Source organism: Zea mays, chromosome 3, assembly GCF_902167145.1.
Source record: "Zea mays cultivar B73 chromosome 3, Zm-B73-REFERENCE-NAM-5.0, whole genome shotgun sequence".
Classification (NCBI taxonomy): Eukaryota; Viridiplantae; Streptophyta; class Magnoliopsida; order Poales; family Poaceae; genus Zea; species Zea mays.
In genome coordinates this window covers 34,823,375-34,844,923 of record NC_050098.1, presented here as the reverse complement: position 1 = coordinate 34,844,923, position 21,549 = coordinate 34,823,375, and the positions used below count along the sequence as shown (strand labels likewise).

Sequence of the window (21,549 nt, the reverse complement as noted above, 5' to 3'; positions counted from 1 at the left end):
ATGGATAATGTTGATCACATCGTGCACCTCCAGTATGCATTGAAAGCTCGGTTTCCACCCCTAATGATGAAGAGGTCAAAGTAGAGGCCCTTGACGGAGCAGACGTAGTGCGCGGCGACGATGCGGGCATACCGGATGAGCTTGCCGCACCAGGCGAGGCGGAACTCCGTTAAAGTGTGGATAGAAAAAAGCTAGAGCTCAGAGCGGCTTATAATATTGAATAATTCTATGGATAATAGGGTTGTTTCTTAATTTTTAATGATAAATTTATGATATTTCATAATTTAGATTACTCATAATATTGAATGATGATGGTATATTCCACATTTATATATTTTTAATTATGTTATAATGCAATATATTTATTACGGTGCGGCTCACGAGCGCTCGCCAGCTCGCGAGCCAACTTAGAGCCAAGCCGAGCATCATTCTTGAGCTCGTGCAATGGGCGAGCCGATTCGGCTCGTTTCCAACCCTAGTCAGGGGTTCTAGTAACTCAACACCTACATATTTCTCCATTACATTATCGGATAATCATATTCCTCCACTTATCCTTCAAGTCCACCTACAATACATCAAACAAACAACCCGTCAGTACCTTGACTGGAAACCACATGAACTTCACTGTAATAACCAAATACCCACCGGTAATCTGCAGATAAAAACATCAAGATTGTTATCTAATATTTCCTTCCAATTGCCCCTACCATACCTACACATGAAACAAGCACAATATACCCATGAGCATACAACAACATCAACTAAATGCGATTGTTTTAGAATAAGAAAGCTGAGATGTCAAACAAGAATAAAATAAATCAGAACATCAAGACAAAACATACTGTTCAACACCCTTTCTTAGTGTTTCTTCTAACAAGCACCACCTCCTTGCCTTCCTACGTCCATTCTTATTTTCTCGCGGTGCCAAAGGAGAAACCGGTACTATCGGCAAGGGCGGTCTACGTAACGATGATTCTGAACACTCAGGACCTGACTCCTCCCACTGCGAACAAGTGTTTTCTTTTCATAAACATGACCAGAATCTAACATTTTGCGGTTGTGATACTAAGCTATCCTATAGGTTAACTAAAAAGTTATGAGATATCTTGATTGAGCTTAAATTAGACTACAGTGAGTTTGCGTTTGAGTGTAACACAAGGAGGGGCTGTAGTAGAGCATTCATGATCCAAAATCCAAATTTCAGTAGTTACCTTACTAAAATGAAACAAAATCCTACAACTATTAGGTTTTGTGACACCATTTGATTATTTCTTGTCATGGTCACAGCATCTTATATCTTACCAAGAACACATATATCCTCAAAATATTTCATAACACATACCATCAAAAAAAGGAAATGTAGACAAGAGCAGAAAGTTGGCAACGTAGAGAACAATTTGTACTGAAAAGTCAATCAACAGAGAAATGAATAAAATGTACACACACTGTTTAATGCAAAATATTGACACAATATATGCACTGATATCATTTTCAATCAAAACGGGAACAAAAGCTAGCTATTACAGTCACAAGTTCAATTTAACAATGAAAGCATGTCCATTGTGAACAAAGTTCAAAAGCAAAGATAACTCATTTAAAAACGAATGCTCACCTGAAAGGTCTGTGCTGTTGGGTTCCAATTCATAAGGCTGCGAGGTTTACCTATACTTGGACCCCTGTCTTTATCATTAAGAGCACATAGGCCTGCAGTGCCACAAGTTGTTCGTTGACCTCTTACTTCTTCAGCTTTCAAACTAACGCCTTTCTCCATCCTTGCAGCCAATATATCATCTACAACTGCCTTTGCGGATGGAAGCAGATCCCCCACAACACTGTGAAGGTCAGTACAGCTTGTTTTAAGCTCGAAAAAACCCTTCTCAACAGCTGGTGTTGAAATTAGATTTGCACTGGAGGTAGGTTCTTCAAGTTTGCCCAGAATCTCATGTGTCTTTTCTTCTCCAGCTGTAAATTTCATTTCATATAACCAATTATTATAGACTATGAAGCCCTGACCTTGTGAACATCAGAATCACAACAAATTGGTAAAGTAAAATATCTAGCAGCTAGCAATGCACCAGGAGACATTTTTGTGTTGATAATAGGTCCCCATTGATTAACAAACCCGCGGTCATTAAACTCAATGTACAAATGTGTGTTCGCCCAAACATCTGCACTATGGTAGCCAACATATGTAGGCATGTCACCCATGATGTAGATACCCAGCTTTTGTGCATATTTATGAATTCGCTGCCATTGCCTTTGAAATAAGAACTGCTGAGCCATAAATGTATCTGTCTGCATAGCACATGGAGCTACTCAATCTAATGACACTTTTACTTTAAAGAAGTGATTACTGAGCAAGTACTATAGTTTCAAATGCTTACAAAATCCTTATGTTCTGATATATATCTTCCAAGGCTCCAAGATGGCAATTTTTCAGAGGTTAAGGCCACTCATACCAAGAGAATGCATTTGTCAATTATGGCCCATGACTCGAGGCTGTTACATAATTGATAGTTAATAATTGAAGCATAGCAAGGCGCTCATGACTATCAAATACTGACAGAATAATTCATCGAAGAGGTAAAAAGGGCACAAATACAACTCTTAAATAATCATGTCTGTTCTACCAAAGCTCTCAGGACTTTTGGATGGCAATGACCCTACACAGAATGACAACATTACACAGTTTGAGTACATAAAAAGCAGCATGACAAACAATGTAGTATACCAAGTTAAATTTTCTAACATCCGGTTTGTTTTGATAACAAATAGTTTCCAGTCACATCCTTCAAAAACCATACAACCGGTGGCCCTGATTTTTATTTCTGTAGAAGGAGCAGTGAGACAACAAAGTAGAATGCAATACAATGATCTGATGAGCTTGTAAAACACTCCCTACCACATAAATGCCAGATAAAGTACTTGGATCTAGATAAAACAGTTACATCTACAACCTGAACTTGAGTGACATTAGTTTATCTCATTAGTCAGCACTAATCAATACGTTCCAAGTGCACACAAACACTTACACAGCAGCAATGTAGCACCATTAAGACAAAACGAATACCTGAGTAATCAGGCCAAGCTGGCATGGGCTGAATCTAGGGAGGACCATGATCTAGTAATTCTAGGATTGGACAGGTGTATAAGTACTTTCAGTCAATGCAGCAGAACAACAAGTAAAAATGTAGTAGAATGCAAAATCACAAGAGCTAAATCTAGTACGGGTAATTCTAGGAATGTACTTGATAGTGAAGCCCATCATCCTCAACGCGGGTCTTCACAAGGGAGTCTGGAACCCTCTTCTGGAGCTGTCAATGCAGCAGAACAAGTAAAAATGTAGTAGAATGCAAAATCACAAGAGCTAAATCTAGTCCGGGTAATCCTAGGAATGTACTTGATAGTGAAGCCATCATCCTCGACGCGGGTCTTCACAAGGGAGTCTAGAACCCTCTTCCCGAGCTCCTTGAGCACATCGGCGAGCGGCTTGCCGATGCTCTCGGTGAGGGCAACAACCTCGCTGCCGATGAAGTCGCAACATCCTAGCCGATAATAAAGTATTCTTAGTGTCATTTTGTGGGATAATAAAGTATTCTTAGTGGAAAACTCAGAACAACAGAATTACCAACTGTAAAGAGATTAATGAGGGTTCATTTTGAGCAATCAATGTCCACAGTTCCTCCTTCAGAATGGCACCATCTGCATATTCATCAAACCATATTTAAGGCAAAATGTGCTAGCAAGCATACAAAAAAGGCACGTGGATAAAAGAAATTGTGGAAAACCTGCTTTTGTATCAACAACAGCAAGCCTCAATACTGCAAAGAGTGCATAGATTCCATCCAATTGTTGTGTTGTCTTGCTGATGCCTGGGTGCGGACGGGGTTGTTGGCGGTCTGGAAGGAGTCCATGCTGTAGAACTGGGCAGGAGTCCATGCTGTAGAACAGGGCAGGACGTCAACTAGCAAACTTGTGCATTGGTGACCCATTATTCCACATGCGAATCATACAGGTAATTCAAGCTCAAATTTAAACTGAGGCCTACTTTATGTTGCATATCCTTTGATTGTACTAAGCTAAAAAAAGGTAGAAGAATATAAAAATGAATTCATTTACGGTAATAAGATGTGACACTTTTATCTATATTTATCTATAAAAAGATAGAACTGAAAGTCAACACAGGTTCTGTTCTTGTTAATTGGGACAAAAAAAGCAAAACAAAAACATATGTATATACTAAAACGTGCAAGACCAAAGGAACAAACGTACAAGGGATGATAGTCACCACAAAGCAAAAAATGGATTTTATTAGTAACTTGGCACTGAATTAACCAACTTGCTGACTGAAGTCAGGTTTAGAGAAAAAGGAATGGGTCAATACCTGCTTGAATTGTACATCTTCTTCCTCCATGCTAGTAGTTAGAACATGATTAAAGATAGAAGAAAGCTTAAATTCAGTGTGCTCGTAATCTCATATGGGCATAACAAGGCATTACCCAGGTCTTCTTTCCCTACATAGGACAGACATGATTTGATGCCTGAAAATAATATCCTCGATTATTGAGAGCCTATGAGTAGCCAAATGGCGAGAAAATTATAGTATCAGCCATCCTCGCTATTCACTACTCTGCATGGTCAATCTGCAACTGGCATGATTATAACAGCCAACAAAAAAGTTCTTGTACAAATAACTGAAGCACATGCGCTGGACTACTGGAGAAGCACCAAGGGTTAGCTGCATTTAAATGTTGTAGCCGAATCAACCCAGTATTCTTCGAAGAAGACACCGTGCAACATTCAGAGCAACAATAGTCTATGTGCAATAGCCAAACCATTACCAAAGTAAGCAAGGGATTATCATCGAATGACATAGGGGGATTAGTTGAACGCGAAAAGAATTTCACCTTTGATGTCGCGTTCGTGACACCGTTGCTGCCTGAGACAACCAAACTGAACCCTCAGATCTGAACAGGGAGAACGAGCGCAACGCCAATTAACTGGATCAGGCTGTGTCGGGTCCGTTCAGTGCCTACCTATGCTTTGCCTCGCCATTCCCTCCGCCAGAGACATGGGGTTCATCTGTCATACTGCCGGTGGGCAGAACAGGGGCCGACGGAGACGAGGCCTCGTCAGTGGCGATGGTGGCATTGAGAGCGAGAGTGCGGGACGGTGCCGAGACAGAGTGTGGAGAGGAAGGAGAGCGCGGCCATGAGATTCACCAAAAGTTAGGGTCTTAGCTCTTGGCCACGCCCATCCATGCTTGGCACCCCATCCACGCTTGGCACTCGCGCAGCCACCTGGTGGGCCTTCCTTTGCCTGGCGGACTGCGGAGGTAAGAGGTGGCGCCATCTGCCATGCCCTGCTGTGACGGAGCTGCTGCATCACGGTGGCTTGGTGAGATGACCTAACCCTAGCCGAGATGTGAGAGAGGATGAAGAGAGGGAGATGAGGTCGCGGTACTCACCGCCGGCAACTGTTCGGCTACGGTAATTGGTGGAGGCAGATGGAGAACGATTTTTGGGATTCATGTGGGAGCGCTGGGAGATGGGATCTCCGATTGTGGGTAGTAGCGACATCGCGCAGGTTGATGAGGGAGAGGTTGCGTCTGTGGGATTCGCGGAGGCGGGAGGTCCGTGTTCGGTAGTGGCGGGATTTGCGGCGGCGGTCGTGCTTCGCGGCGTGTGGCGTGTGGCGTGCGGGTGGTGGGCGAGCGGTTCGGTAACGGTGGGCGTGCGGGATTCGCGCAGCGTGCGCTGCGGCGGGCGGGCGGACGGGGGCAGTCTACAATACGTCCTTAATAGTTAGTAGAGATTAACCTAAAACTGAGGTAGAGCACAAGCAAAACTACTTGAAAGGAAATGTGTCCTAATTGTTTTGGTGATTAAATGTTTAACACACCATATTGGACTAACCACTTTGATATGAGCATGAGCACAAGGACTAGCAAAGGAAGGTGAAAGCAAGAAGTCCATATGCACTATTACAAATATGCTTATTTAAGACGTACATCTTACAACGGATATCAGTGCATTTTATAGAAACGTCTTTTATCATATGGTGATATGGTGATAAGTAACGTAAAACGGTTTGTCGGAGATCCGTCTTTAATAAAGAAGTTTTTTGAGACAGGTATTTTCGGGGACCATAATTAGGGGTACCCTCAAGACGCCTAATTCTCAGCTGGTAACCCCCATCAGCATAAAGCTGCAAAGGCCTGATGGGTACGATTAAGTCAGGGATTAGTCCACACGAGTGACTCGATCACGCTTCACCCGAGCCTAGCCTCGGCCAAGGGCAGCCGACCTCGAGAGACTTCCGTCTCGCCCGAGGCCCCCTTTTATGGCGGACACATCACCGGCTCGCCCGAGGCCTTGGCTTCGCTCAGAAGCAACCTTGGCTAAATCGCCACACCGACTGACCAAATTGCAGGGGCATTTAACGCAAAGGTGGCCTGACACCTTTATCCTGACACGCGCCCCCGGCAGAGCCGAAGTGACCGCCGTCACTTCACCGCTCCACTGGCCAGTCTGACAGAAGGACAGCGCCGCCTGCGCCACTCCGACTGCAGTGCCACTCGACAGAGTGAGTCTGACAGGCAGTCAGGCCTTGCCAAAGGCGCCACGGCGAACTCCGCTCCGCCCGACCCCAGGGCTCGGACTCGGGCTAAGACCCGGAAGACGGCGAACTCCGCTCCGCCCAACTCCAGGGCTCGGACTCGGGCTAAGACCCGGAAGACGGCGAACTCCGCTCCGCCCGACCCCAGGGCTCGGACTCGGGCTAAGACCCGGAAGACGGCGAACTCCGCTCCGCCCGACCCCAGGGCTCGGACTCGGGCTAAGACCCGGAAGACGGCGAACTCCGCTCCGCCCGACCCTAGGGCTCGGACTCGGGCTAAGACCCGGAAGACGGCGAACTCCGCTCCGCCCGACCCCAGGGCTCGGACTCGGGCTAACACCCGGAAGATGACGAAACTCCGCTTCGCCCGACCCCAGGGCTCGGACTCCGCCCTGGCCTCGGCCGAACGACTTCCGCCTCGCCCGACCCCTTGGCTCGGGCTCGGCCACGGCAACGGAAGACAGACTCAACCTCGGCTTCGGAGGAACCCCCACGTCGCCCTGCCTAGGGCACAGACCACCACGTCAACAGGAAGCGCCATCATCATCCTACCCCGAATCGACTCGGGTCACGGAGAACAAGACCGGCGTCCCATCCGGCCAGCTCCGCCGGAGGGGCAATGATGGCGCTCCACAAGCTCTATGACGACGGCGGCCCCCAGCCCTCTTACGGAAGCAGGACGACGTCGGCAGGGACTCGACCGCTCCAACAGCTGTCCCTCTGCCAGGCTCCGCCGCACCTCCGACAGCCACGACATCACGCCAGCAGGGTGCCCAGATCTCTCCGGCTGCCACATTGGCATGTACCTAGGGCGCTAGCTCTCCCTCCGCTAGACACGTAGCACTCTGCTACACCCCCCATTGTACACCTGGCTCCTCTCCTTACGACTATAAAAGGGAGGACCAGGGCCTTCTTAGAGGAGGTTGGCCGCGCGGGACCGAGGACGGGACAGGCGCTCTCTTGGGGCCGCTCGCTTCCCTCACCCGCGTGGACGCTTGTAACCCCCCTACTGCAAGCGCACCTGACCTGGGCGCGGGACGAACACGAAGGCCGCGGGACCTCCACCTCTCTCACACTCGACTCCGGCCACCTCGCCTCTCCCCCCTTCGCGCTCGCCCACGCGCTCGACCCATCTGGGCTGGGGCACGCAGCACACTCACTCGTCGGCTTAGGGACCCCCCCTGTCTCGAAACGCCGACAGTTGGCGCGCCAGGTAGGGGCACGCTGCGTGCTGACGAACAGCTCCCTGTAAAGCTCCAGATGGGCAGTCTCCAGCAACCTCTCCGGCCCGGGACGGTGCTTCGTTTCGGGACTCTTGAGTTCATGTCCTTCGACGGCAGCTACGACATGATACTTCTTCCACCGCCGCGCGACTACGACAATGGCGGCCGACAACCCGCCCGCCGGCGGCGGAATCGACGACGTCTTCCCCGCGTGGTGGAAAGGCAACATTCGGGCTCGCTCCGTTCTCTCCCCCGCCAACGGAGGAGGTGGCGGGGCCGTCAAGGCCAGGTGGGAGACCGCGCTTCGTCGGCCGTCGAGCGAATCGACGCCCCCGACGCCCCGACGGAAGGCACGCCGGACGTCGACCTCGCGTTCAAAACGGAGGCAAGCGCCGTTCCCCCGCGGCACGCTGACCCCGAGCAAGAAGACGACGCCGGCGCGCTCGCGGAAAGCCTGCAGGACGTCGCCCTCGAACCAGAGAAGACGGTGCAACCAGTCCCCGATGTGACTACGTCGCTCCTCGTCGACCAAAAGGTACCGACTAACTCCCATCTTGCGTCATTTCGACTCGGCCTCAACCCGCCAAACGACCTCGTTTTGGCGGGCGCTCGCATTGAGGCGAGTGCAACCCCACTGAGGTTCCGTATGCGGTCGCCTTGGGACCGACTGATGGACGTCTCGACCTACGGGCCCTCTGGGTCCGAGGAAGATGACGATCCCAGCATCGGATGGGATTTCTCCGGACTTGGCAACCCCAGTGCCGTGCGAGACTTCATGACCGCATGTGACTACTGCCTATCCGACTGTTCCGATGGAAGCCGCAGCCTTGGCGACGAGAGCTGCGGCCCAAGCCGCGAATGTTTCCACATCGAGCTAGGGGATCCCTCCGAAGGCAACCATCTTGGCATGCCGGAGGACGGTGATCTCCCTAGGCCGGTGCCTCGCGCCGACATCCCACGGGAGCTAGCTGTGGTCCCCGCTCTGGCGGGGGGTTACGACCCACAACTCGAGCAAGTCCGCGAGGCGCAGGCCAGGCTCAACGAGGGAACAGGAGCGCTTGAGCCGATCCGTCGGGACGTCGGACAGGCATGGGTGGGCCAACCCCTGGCCGGAGAAATATGTCACCTGCCCCAAGGTCTCCAGCACCGCGTCGCCAACGATGTCAGGATCAGGCCGCCGCCCGCATCCAGCGGGGTTGGTCAGAACCTGGCAACCGCAGCAATGCTCATCCGCGCGATGCCGGAGCCGTCAACCACCGAGGGTCGGCGAATCCAGGGGGAACTCAAGAATCTCCTGGAAGGCGCTGCGGCCCGGCGGGCCGAGAGCACTGCCTCCCGAAGGCAAGGATATCCCTCGGAACCTCATGCCGCGACTTCCCGATTCATGCGGGAAGCCTCGGTCTACACCGGGCGCACGCGCAACACCGCGCCTGCGGCCCCGGGCCACCTCGGCAACGAGCACCATCGACGCGACCGTCGGGCTCACCTCGACGAAAGGGTGCGCCGAGGCTACCCCCCTAGGCGTGGGGGGCGCTACGACAGCGGGGAGGATCGGAGTCCCTCGCCCGAACCACCCGGTCCGCAGGCCTTCAGTCGGGCCATCCGACGGGCGCCATTCCCGACCCGGTTCCGACCCCCGACTACTATCACGAAGTACTCGGGGGAAACGAGACCGGAACTGTGGCTCGCGGACTACCGCCTTGCCTGCCAACTGGGTGGAACGGACGACGACAACCTCATCATCCGTAACCTCCCCCTGTTCCTCTCCGACACTGCTCGCGCCTGGTTGGAGCACCTGCCTCCGGGGCAGATCTCCAACTGGGACGACTTGGTCCAAGCCTTCGCTGGCAATTTCCAGGGCACATACGTGCGCCCCGGGAATTCCTGGGACCTTCGAAGCTGCCGGCAACAGCCGGGGGAGTCGCTCCGGGACTACATCCGGTGATTCTCGAAGCAGCGCACCGAGCTGCCCAACATCACCGACTCGGATGTCATCGGCGCGTTCCTCGCCGGCACCACTTGCCGCGACCTGGTGAGCAAGCTGGGTCGCAAAACCCCCACCAGGGCGAGCGAGCTGATGGACATCGCCACCAAGTTCGCCTCTAGCCAGGAGGCGGTCGAGGCTATCTTCCGAAAGGACAAGCAGCCCCAGGGCTGCCCATCGGAAGGAGCTCCTGAGGCGTCTGCTCCACGCGGCGCCAAGAAGAAAGGCAAGAAGAAGTCGCAATCGAAACGTGACACCGCTGACGCGGACCTTGTCGCCGCCGCCGAGTATAAGAACCCTCGGAAGCCCCCCGGAGGTGCAAACCTCTTCGACAAGATGCTCAAGGAGCCGTGCCCCTACCATCAGGGGCCCGTCAAGCACACCCTCGAGGAGTGCGTTATGCTTCGGCGTCACTTCCACAGGGCCGGGCCACCCGCCGAGGGTGGCAGGGCCCGCGACGACGACAAGAACGAAGATCACCTAGCAGGAGAGTTCCCCGAGGTCCGCGACTGCTTCATGATCTATGGAGGGCATGCGGCGAATACCTCGGCTCGGCACCGCAAGCAAGAGCGCCGGGAGGTCTGCTCGGTGAAGGTGGCGGCGCCAGTCTACCTAGACTGGTCCAACAAGCCCATCACTTTCGACCAGGCCGACCACCCCGACCATGTGCCGAGCCCGGGGAAATACCCGCTCGTCGTCGACCCCGTTGTCGGCGATGTCAGGCTCACCAAGGTCCTGATGGATGGGGGCAGCTGCCTCAACATCATCTACGCCGAGACCCTCAAGCTCCTGCGCGTCGATCTGTCCTCTGTCCGAGCAGGCGCTGCGCCCTTCCACGGGATCATCCCTGGGAAGCGCGTCCAGCCCCTCGGGCGACTCGACCTCCCCGTCTGCTTCGGGACACCCTCCAACTTCCGAAGGGAGACCCTGACGTTCGAAGTGGTCGGGTTCCGAGGAACCTACCACGCCGTGCTAGGGAGGCCATGCTACGCGAAGTTCATGGCCATCCCCAACTACACCTACCTGAAGCTCAAGATGCCGGGCCCCAACGGGGTCATCACCGTCGGCCCCACGTACAAACACGCGTTCGAATGCGACGTGGAGTGCGTGGAGTACGCCGAGGCCCTCGCCGAGTCCGAGGCCCTCATCGCCGACCTGGAGAACCTCTCCAAGGAGGTGCCAGACGTGAAGCGCCATGCCGGCAACTTCGAGCCAGCGGAGACGGTCAAGGCCGTCCCTCTCGACCCCAGTGGCGACACCACCAAGCAGGTCCGGATCGGTTCCGGGCTCGACCCCAAACAGGAAGCAGTGCTCGTCGACTTTCTCCGCGCAAACACCGACGTCTTTGCGTGGAGTCCCTCGGACATGCCCGGCATACCGAGGGATGTCGCCGAGCACTCGCTGGATATTCGGGCCGGAGCCCGACCCGTCAGGCAGCCTCTGCGCCGATTCGACGAGGAGAAGCGCAGAGTGATTGGCGAAGAGATCCACAAGCTAATGGCAGCAGGGTTCATCAAAGAGGTATTCCATCCCGAATGGCTTGCCAACCCTGTGCTTGTGAGGAAGAAAGGGGGGAAATGGCGGATGTGTGTAGACTACACTGGTCTCAATAAAGCATGTCCGAAGGTTCCCTACCCTCTGCCTCGCATCGACCAAATCGTGGATTCCACCGCTGGGTGCGAAACCCTGTCCTTCCTCGATGCCTACTCAGGGTATCACCAGATCCGGATGAAAGAGTCCGACCAGCTCGCGACTTCTTTCATCACGCCGTTCGGCATGTACTGCTATGTCACCATGCCGTTCGGTTTGAGGAATGCGGGCGCGACGTACCAGCGGTGCATGAACCATGTGTTCGGCAAACACATCGGTCGCACAGTCGAGGCCTACGTCGATGACATCGTAGTCAAGACAAGGAAGGCTTCCGACCTCCTCTCCGACCTTGAAGTGACATTCCGGTGTCTCAAGGCGAAAGGAGTCAAGCTTAATCCTGAGAAGTGTGTCTTCGGGGTGCCCCGAGGCATGCTCCTAGGGTTCATCGTCTCCGAGCGAGGCATCGAAGCCAACCCGGAGAAGATCGCGGCCATCACCAGCATGGGACCCATCAAGGACTTAAAAGGGGTACAGAGGGTCATGGGATGCCTCGCGGCCCTGAGCCGCTTCATCTCACGCCTCGGCGAAAGAGGTCTGCCTCTGTACCGCCTCTTAAGGAAGGCCGAGTGTTTCGCTTGGACCCCTGAGGCCGAGGAAGCCCTCGGCAACCTGAAGGCGCTCCTTACAAAGGCGCCTGTCTTGGTGCCCCCGGCGGACGGAGAAGCCCTCTTGGTCTATGTCGCTGCGACCACTCAGGTGGTTAGCACCGCGATTGTGGTCGAAAGGCAAGAGGAAGGGCATGCATTGCCCGTTCAGAGGCCGGTCTACTTCATCAGCGAAGTGCTGTCCGAGACTAAGATCCGCTACCCACAAGTTCAAAAGCTGCTGTATGCTGTGATCCTGTAACACCCCGTCCAATCTCTGGACCGGCGGTACTTACTCCTGGCAGCTCTCTAGGATTATATATTGTCCCCACAGACCAACACGAGTCTTTTGTGCGCACTTTGTCCTCACTCATGCGCACCCGAGAAAACTTCCCGGTCGGTCACCCATCCCAAATTGCTCCAAGCCAAGCACGCTTAACTTGGAGGTTCTTTCGAGACAGGCTTCCGAAAAAGAAGATGCACCTTGTTGGTATGATTACACTATTAATTCTATTAAGCCTTGGGCCAGGACATCCCATCCCAGGGGCCAGGATATCACAATCCACCCCCCTTAGAAGACCGACGTCCTCGTCGGTCAACCCCAATCCAGGAACCTCCCCTCTTGGCCACGTCTGTATGTCTAGTGTCGTCATATGCCATGCCATGTGACCACTCTGGGCCCACATGCGCCATGCGCCATATACCCGAACCCCCTAGCCCACACACGCCCGTGAAACCGCGAGGGTCGGCTCTGATACCACTTGTAACACCCCGTCCAATCCCTGGATCGGCGGTACTTACTCCTGGCAGCTCTCTAGGATCATATATTGTCCCCACAAACCAACACGAGTCTTTTGTGCGCACTTTGTCCTCACTCATGCGCACCCGAGAAAACTTCCCAGTCGGTCACCCATCCCAAATTGCTCCAAGCCAAGCACGCTTAACTTGGAGGTTCTTTCGAGACAGGCTTCCGAAAAAGAAGATGCACCTTGTTGGTATGATTACACTATTAATTCTATTAAGCCTTGGGCCAGGACATCCCATCCCAGGGGCCAGGATATCACAATCCACCCCCCTTAGAAGACCGACGTCCTCGTCGGTCAACCCCAATCCAGGAACCTCCCCTCTTGGCCACGTCTGTATGTCTAGTGCCGTCATATGCCATGCCATGTGACCACTCCAGGCCCACATGCGCCATGTGCCATATACCCGAACCCCCTAGCCCACACACGCCCGTGAAACCGCGAGGGTTGGCTCTGATACCACTTGTAACACCCCGTCCAATCCCTGGATCGGCGGTACTTACTCCTGGCAGCTCTCTAGGATCATATATTGTCCCCACAAACCAACACGAGTCTTTTGTGCGCACTTTGTCCTCACTCATGCGCACCCGAGAAAACTTCCCAGTCGGTCACCCATCCCAAATTGCTCCAAGCCAAGCACGCTTAACTTGGAGGTTCTTTCGAGATAGGCTTCCGAAAAAGAAGATGCACCTTGTTGGTATGATTACACTATTAATTCTATTAAGCCTTGGGCCAGGACATCCCATCCCAGGGGCCAGGATATCACAGATCCTGACAAGGCGGAAGCTGCGACACTACTTCGAGTCTCATCCGGTAACTGTGGTGTCATCCTTCCCCCTGGGGGAGATCATCCAGTGCCGAGAGGCCTCGGGCAGGATCGCAAAGTGGGCGGTGGAAATCATGGGCGAAACGATCTCGTTCGCCCCTCGGAAGGCCATCAAGTCCCAGGTGTTGGCGGATTTCGTGGCCGAATGGGTCGACACCCAGCTGCCAACGACTCCGATCCAACAGGAGCTCTGGACCATGTTTTTCGACGGGTCGCTGATGAAGACGGGGGCCGGCGCGGGCCTGCTCTTCATCTCGCCCCTCGGAAAGCACTTGCGCTACGTGCTGCGCCTCCATTTCCCGGCGTCCAACAATGTGGCCGAGTACGAAGCTCTGGTCAACGGATTGCGGATCGCCATCGAGCTAGGGGTCAGACGCCTCGACGCCCGCGGTGATTCGCAGCTCATCATCGACCAAGTCATGAAGAACTCCCACTGCCGCGACCCGAAGATGGAGGCCTACTGCGACGAGGTTCGGCGCCTGGAAGACAAGTTCTTCGGGCTCGAGCTCAACCACATCGCTCGGCGCTACAACGAAACCGCAGACGAGCTGGCTAAGATAGCCTCGGGGCGAACGACAGTCCCCCCGGACGTCTTCTCCCGGGATCTGCATCAACCCTCCATCAAGCTCGACGACGCGCCCGAGCCCGAGGTACCCTCGGCTCAGCCCGAGGTACCCTCGGCACAGCCCGAGGTACCCTCGGCCCCCGAGGGCGAGGCGCTGAACGTCGAGGAAGGGCAGAGCGGGGCCACGCCAGATCAAGATTGGCAGGCCCCGTACCTGCAATATCTCCGTCGAGGAGAGCTACCCCTCGGCCAAGTCGAGGCTCGGCGGGTAGCGCGACGCGCCAAGTCATTCGTCTTGCTGGGCGACGAAGAGGAGCTCTACCATCGCAGCCCCTCGGGCATCCTCCAGCGATGCATCTCCATCGCCGAGGGTCGGGAACTGTTGCAAGAAATACACTCGGGGGCTTGCGGCCACCACGCAGCGCCCCGAGCCCTTGTCGGAAATGCTTTCCGGCAAGGCTTCTACTGGCCAACGGCGGTGGCTGACGCCTCTAGAATTGTCCGCACCTGCGAAGGGTGCCAATTCTATGCGAAGCGGACACACCTGCCCGCTCAAGCTCTGCAGACAATACCCATCACCTGGCCCTTCGCTGTATGGGGTCTGGACCTCGTCGGTCCCTTGCAGAAGGCGCCCGGGGGCTACACGCACCTGCTGGTCGCCATCGACAAATTCTCCAAATGGATCGAGGTCCGACCTCTGAACAACATCAGGTCCGAGCAGGCGGTGGCGTTCTTCACCAACATCATCCATCGCTTCGGGGTCCCGAACTCCATCATCACCGACAACGGCACCCAGTTCACCGGCAAAAAATTCTTGGATTTTTGCGAGGATCACCATATCCGGGTGGACTGGGCCGCCGTGGCTCATCCCATGTCGAATGGGCAGGTAGAGCGTGCCAACGGCATGATTCTACAAGGGCTCAAGCCTCGGATCTACAACGACCTCAACAAGTTCGGCAAGCGATGGATGAAGGAACTCCCCTCGGTGGTCTGGAGCCTAAGGACGACGCCGAGTCGTGCCACGGGCTTCACGCCGTTTTTCCTGGTCTACGGGGCAGAAGCTATCTTGCCCACCGACCTGGAATACGGCTCCCCGAGGGCGAGGGCCTACACCGAACAAAGCAACCAAGCTAGCCGAGAGGAATCGCTGGACCAGCTGGAGGAAGCTCGGGACAGGGCCTTACTACACTCGGCGCGGTACCAACAGTCCCTGCGACGCTACCACGCCCGAGGGGTCCGGTCCCGAGAACTCCAGGTGGGCGATCTGGTGCTTCGGCTGCGGCAAGACGCCCGAGGGAGGCACAAGCTCACGCCCCCCTGGGAAGGGCCATTCGTCATCGCCAAAGTTCTGAAGCCCGGAACATACAAGCTGGCCAACAATCAAGGCGAGATCTACGGCAACGCTTGGAACATCGAACAGCTACGTCGCTTCTACCCTTAAGATGTTTTCAAGTTGTTCATATACCTCGCACCTACGCAAAGTTTAGTCGTCAAGGAAGGGCCAGCCTAGCCTCGGCAAAGCCCGACCCTCCCTCGAGGGCTAAAAGGGGGGAGACCCCCTCTGCGTCAAATTTTTCCTCGAAAAAGGATCTCTTTTTTAGCAGGATTTCTTTCGTGCTTCTTGACTACTTCGGAAAGCGGATCCTGGAAACGACGGAGTACACGTAAGCAGCCAAGGCTGACCGAGCCGAGGGACTCCTACGCCTCCGGGATACGGATACCTCACTCATCACCTTCTGCGACAAGTAACTTGCGCTCGGATAAAGCGACTCCGTGGACCGAACAAGTCTTCACGTTCGGAAGCTCTCCTGCCGAAGCAGTCCTTCAAGCTTTCTCGACTAAGTTGGGGACAGGGCCTCATGGACGGGTGAAAGTACGCGTAAGCGGCAAGGCCGACCGAGCTGAGGGATTCCCACGCCTCTGGGATACGGATACCTCACTCGTCCCTTCCGCGAAAAGCAACTCTCGCTCACACAAACATCCCTGTTACCAACAGAGTCCAGATGCTCGAAACAAGAGGAAAAAAGACGCAGCTTCGCAAGCGCGGCGAGGGTGTGTTTTTCTGGCCTCGGCGGCCGCAGAAAGCACACGCTACGAGATGATCTGATCCTGCAGGCTCGGGTCTTCACGCTGAAGGGAGCCGTAGCACCCTCGGCATCGACGACGTCTTCAGCAAAGTCCGACCCAGCCTCGGGCGGCGACGCGGTCCAGGGACTCCTCCGGGAATCCGGCCCGAGCAGGCGGCTCGACCGGTTACCCCTGGGGCCTCGGTCAACCGGCTTCCAAGGGCGCCAGCCCGACCCGAGGCCTCGACTGATCGACTTTGGCGTCGGCTCCGCTGACGGACAACACGGCTAGGCTCCGGCCAACCAGGTTCCCATTCTCGAGCCAACTCCGCCTCTGTTCATACTGATATCGCTACCCCTGGCCTCGGTCCACCGAAGGGCGGCCGAGGGGTCTCTTTAACTAAGCTAGAGGAGCCCCAGACAACAAGGCCGAACGGGCCGAGGGATTCCTACGCCTCCGGGATACGGATACCTCACCCGTCACCTTGACACGGGGCGACTCATGCTAGGTAAAGCGGTTCAGATAATCAACAGGCGAGACTTAGTGCTCGAAAATGAGGAAAAAACACGGCTCCGTGCCGAAATTACATACATGTTCAGGCCCCGACAGCCACAATGAACGAAAAACACTGGCATTCGAGATGCCACTACCAACGGAACTCCGGTTCCCCCCTCCGCAGGAACGAACAACCCCACTCCGAGGGGGGAGGCCTGCGGAGTAACAGAAGAACGATGAGCGGCTCGCTGCCACCCGTTCCAACCGCGACGACAACCACCCCTGCCCTAGACAGCGAAGCGGCTTAGGCAGCAGCTTTGGGGCAGGTGTCACGGCAGGAGGGCTCTCCCCCGCTGAGGACGAGAACCAGCCATTCAGGCAGGGAGACGGAGACCCAGGGCCACTAGCGCCCTACCTATCCCGACATGGCTGGAGGAAGTCTCCGTGGGGCTCAAGGACGCCCTTCACCCCCGGGCGCGGGGGGAAGAAAAGGGCAGCCGACCCACGCGGGGGCGGCCCCCCGACTCGCCTCATCCTCCATCTTGGCCTGGATGACGGAAATCCTTGAGGCCGAGGGAGGAGTAGAGGCCGCGGCCTGACCCGCTTTCCCCACCGTCGAACTAGAGGTCACCATCTTGGGTGACCGCCGGTGGCGGGGTGTGGCCAGGCTGCGTGATGAAAATCCTTGAAGCCGAACGATGGCTGAGAGGTACCAACTCCCATGGAGTTGCGTTCCTCCAACGAGGAGGCGGAAAGGCGGCGGATACCCCCCATCCGGGGGCTTGGAAGATGGGAAGACACGACGCTTAAGGGAGGAAGAAGACATGGTTGCCTTCCGAAAGGAGTCTCCCTCCTTTTAAAGGCAACTCTCCCTACGTGCGCCCCCAGGCGCCGCGGGCTGAGTCTTCTCCAACACGCTCCAAGGCCCTCCCCTGCGACTCGGAGGCTGGGTCCCGCATGTCATACAAACCAGCTCAGGGCAGAAGAAGCCAAACCGCCGCGCGTGGTGCGCACGACCGTCCAGCGGTTACAAGCGACCCCCCATTTTCGCCCAGACCAACGGGCAGAAGGGGCGGGCAGCCATGCAGGCGGCATGCAACCGTGCCAGACGGACGCGCTTCTCCGACTTCTGACACGCCAGCTTGGGAACCCAGGCCCACGTGTCGAGCAACCGGCGCGCCAGTTGCTGCATGCAAGCAACCGCACCGCCACTTGTGCCACCATCGCGCCTCTTCGGTTGCGGAGCCTATGCCGCGACTCGAGGCGACCCAACAGCGCCAGCCTGGCGCGTCGGTCAAAGCGACCGAAAGTGGGCCGGCTGTAATAGCGGTGGCAGGCGGGCGGGCGCAGCGGTCACGTCGTCAGCCAGGCTCACGTCCCATCCTGGGACAGCAAGAGAGCCTCCTCTCACGGCGTGGAGACGGTGCACCCGTGACCCGTTCCTCGAACGGATCGCACGCGCGCAACGGCCGCCCCGCCAACCACTCGCCCCGTCGCATTAACTCCGCGGCGGGACAGGCGGCGTCTCTGACGGGAGGAGCGCGCGACGCTTCACCTTCGCCATAATAACCGCGTCAGAAAAGGTACGCCACGTCGTCCGATTTCGTATCCTTTTCCGTTTTCCTCTTTCTCTATCTCTTGCAACAGGGACCGGGAAAGGAGGATACCCCGAAAGGGATCCTTCTCCGCGAAGGAACCGGGCTCCGAGCCCCCCACTACTGATCAGGGGTTCGAAGGTTGGCCCTCCGAAGGGTTCAACAGCCGCCTCAGATCGCGTGGGCCCGACACCCACTACTGGTCAGGGGTTCGAAGGCCAGCCCCCCGAAGGGTTCCATGGCCGCCTCAGGCTACTCGGGCTCCGCGCCCATTACTGATCAGGGGTTCGAAGGCTGGCCCCCGAAGGGTTCACAGTCGCCTCAGACACCGAGCGAGGGAGGACCAGGGGTACGTTCGATACATAACCAAGGCTCGGGCTGCGCTCCCGAGGTACCCTAGGACATTTCCGAGACCAGCGGGAACGATCTTGTAACGGAATCCCATCGGAGGGAGGCATCGAGCCCTCGGACCCCGTCGCCAGGGGACCGGGTCCGGCAAATCACCCGCAGGTACTTTTGGGCGTGCCTCTGGGCCCCTAGCCGACCCCCAACGAACGGGGCACGGACGTCCACTCGGATTACCCGCTTGCAGCTCACCGGAGACACCATGTTCGGTGCCCATCGAGGGTAACATGGCGTACTCCCCCCCTCCTCCTTGCGGAAAGGCGACGTAGGGGCATATGTAAAAAGTCGAGTCTGTCCCTGATCGTCCTCTCGCCCTATGCAGAGGCTCGGGGGCTGCTCTCGCAAAAACCGGCTCCGGCCAAATCGTTGACAGCGTCAACATACCAGCCCGAGAGCTTGGGCCCCGACCGTGCACCCGGGCTATGGCCAGTTCGCATGAGGGAACGACCAGACCAGCCGAAGCGTTACGCGAGGTATTAAGACCTCGAAGGAGTGTAACCACTCCTCCGAGGCCTCGGGGGCTACACCCGGCGGGTGCGCTCGCGCGCACCCACCGGAACGAAATGCAACCGAGAAAGGCTGGTCCCCTTGCAAAAAAGTGCGACAAAAGCCTCCAAGCGAGTGCTAACACTCCCTTCGAGGCTCGGGGGCTACTGTCAGGGACCATAATTAGGGGTACCCTCAAGACGCCTAATTCTCAGCTGGTAACCCCCATCAGCATAAAGCTGCAAAGGCCTGATGGGTACGATTAAGTCAGGGATCAGTCCACACGAGTGACTCGATCACGCTTCACCCGAGCCTAGCCTCGGCCAAGGGCAGCCGACCTCGAGAGACTTCCGTCTCGCCCGAGGCCCCCTTTTATGGCGGACACATCACCGGCTCGCCCGAGGCCTTGGCTTCGCTCAGAAGCAACCTTGGCTAAATCGCCACACCGACTGACCAAATTGCAGGGGCATTTAACGCAAAGGTGGCCTGACACCTTTATTCTGACACGCGCCCCCGGCAGAGCCGAAGTGACCGCCGTCACTTCACCGCTCCACTGGCCAGTCTAACAGAAGGACAGCGCCGCCTGCGCCACTCCGACTGCAGTGCCACTCGACAGAGTGAGTCTGACAGGCAGTCAGGCCTTGCCAAAGGCGCCACGGCGAACTCCGCTCCGCCCGACCCCAGGGCTCGGACTCGGGCTAAGACCCGGAAGACGGCGAACTCCGCTCCGCCCAACTCCAGGGCTCGGACTCGGGCTAAGACCCGGAAGACGGCGAACTCCGCTCCGCCCGACCCCAGGGCTCGGACTCGGGCTAAGACCCGGAAGACGGCGAGCTCCGCTCCGCCCGACCCTAGGGCTCGGACTCGGGCTAAGACCCGGAAGACGGCGAACTCCGCTCCGCCCGACCCCAGGGCTCGGACTCGGGCTAAGACCCGGAAGACGGCGAACTCCGCTCCGCCCGACCCCAGGGCTCGGACTCGGGCTAACACCCGGAAGATGACGAAACTCCGCTTCGCCCGACCCCAGGGCTCGGACTCCGCCCTGGCCTCGGCCGAACGACTTCCGCCTCGTCCGACCCCTTGGCTCGGGCTCGGCCACGGCAACGGAAGACAGACTCAACCTCGGCTTCGGAGGAACCCCCACGTCGCCCTGCCTAGGGCACAGACCGCCACGTCAACAGGAAGCGCCATCATCATCCTACCCCGAATCGACTCGGGTCACGGAGAACAAGACCGGCGTCCCATCCGGCCAGCTCCGCCGGAGGGGCAATGATGGCGCTCCACAAGCTCTATGACGACGGCGGCCCCCAGCCCTCTTACGGAAGCAGGACGACGTCAGCAGGGACTCGACCGCTCCAACAGCTGTCCCTCCGCCAGGCTCCGCCGCACCTCCGACAGCCACGACATCACGCCAGCAGGGTGCCCAGATCTCTCCGGCTGCCACATTGGCATGTACCTAGGGCGCTAGCTCTCCCTCCGCTAGACACGTAGCACTCTGCTACACCCCCCATTGTACACCTGGCTCCTCTCCTTACGACTATAAAAGGGAGGACCAGGGCCTTCTTAGAGGAGGTTGGCCGCGCGGGACCGAGGACGGGACAGGCGCTCTCTTGGGGCCGCTCGCTTCCCTCACCCGCGTGGACGCTTGTAACCCCCCTACTGCAAGCGCACCTGACCTGGGCGCGGGACGAACACGAAGGCCGTGGGACCTCCACCTCTCTCACACTCGACTCCGGCCACCTCGCCTCTCCCCCCTTCGCGCTCGCCCACGCGCTCGACCCATCTGGGCTGGGGCACGCAGCACACTCACTCGTCGGCTTAGGGACCCCCCTGTCTCGAAACGCCGACAGGTATATCGTTTCAAATGTCTTATATTGATTTAATACAGATTGATATTAAAAACGTCTCAAATAAATATACCTTTTGAGACATTAAGTTTATAAAAATTGTCTTATATTTTGGTTAGTATATTAGACACTTATGTATATGGAAACCATCTCAAATAAATATATTATTAGAGTCATCTAGACTATACAAATTGTTTTAGATGTTAGTGTAGTGAGTATACTAGACACTTGTAAACATAAAAATGTCTTCGTATGATATTTCTGATAAGACATATTGTGAAAAAACGAGTAAATAGTAAATTCTGCTTAGCTTGAACGAAGTATGTTGTATAGTGTTTCTAAAGCGCAAAATATATTTGATTCATGTTAATATATCTAGTAGAAGTACCCAGAATTTTTCG

The 21,549-nt window shown here is 55.9% G+C and overlaps 2 protein-coding genes across 2 annotated transcripts; both read right to left on the bottom strand.

Moving 5' to 3' along the window:
• Window positions 1–523: 523 nt before the first annotated feature.
• On the bottom strand, window positions 524–3,576 carry LOC109944976 (uncharacterized). Its single transcript, XM_020550746.1, has 5 exons — window positions 3,303–3,576; window positions 1,613–1,962; window positions 843–1,003; window positions 646–712; window positions 524–565 (listed from the first exon to the last, which is right to left on the bottom strand). Exons 1-5 carry the CDS (start codon window positions 3,574–3,576, stop codon window positions 524–526), a joined length of 894 nt encoding a protein of 297 aa, XP_020406335.1.
• Window positions 3,577–3,580: 4 nt separating this feature from the next.
• Window positions 3,581–4,473, bottom strand: LOC103649948 (protein ILITYHIA). The gene is made up of 3 exons (XM_020550684.1): window positions 4,385–4,473; window positions 3,789–3,940; window positions 3,581–3,702 (listed from the first exon to the last, which is right to left on the bottom strand). Exons 1-3 carry the CDS (start codon window positions 4,399–4,401, stop codon window positions 3,611–3,613), a joined length of 261 nt encoding a protein of 86 aa, XP_020406273.1. The 5' UTR covers window positions 4,402–4,473; the 3' UTR covers window positions 3,581–3,610.
• Window positions 4,474–21,549: the final 17,076 nt, after the last annotated feature.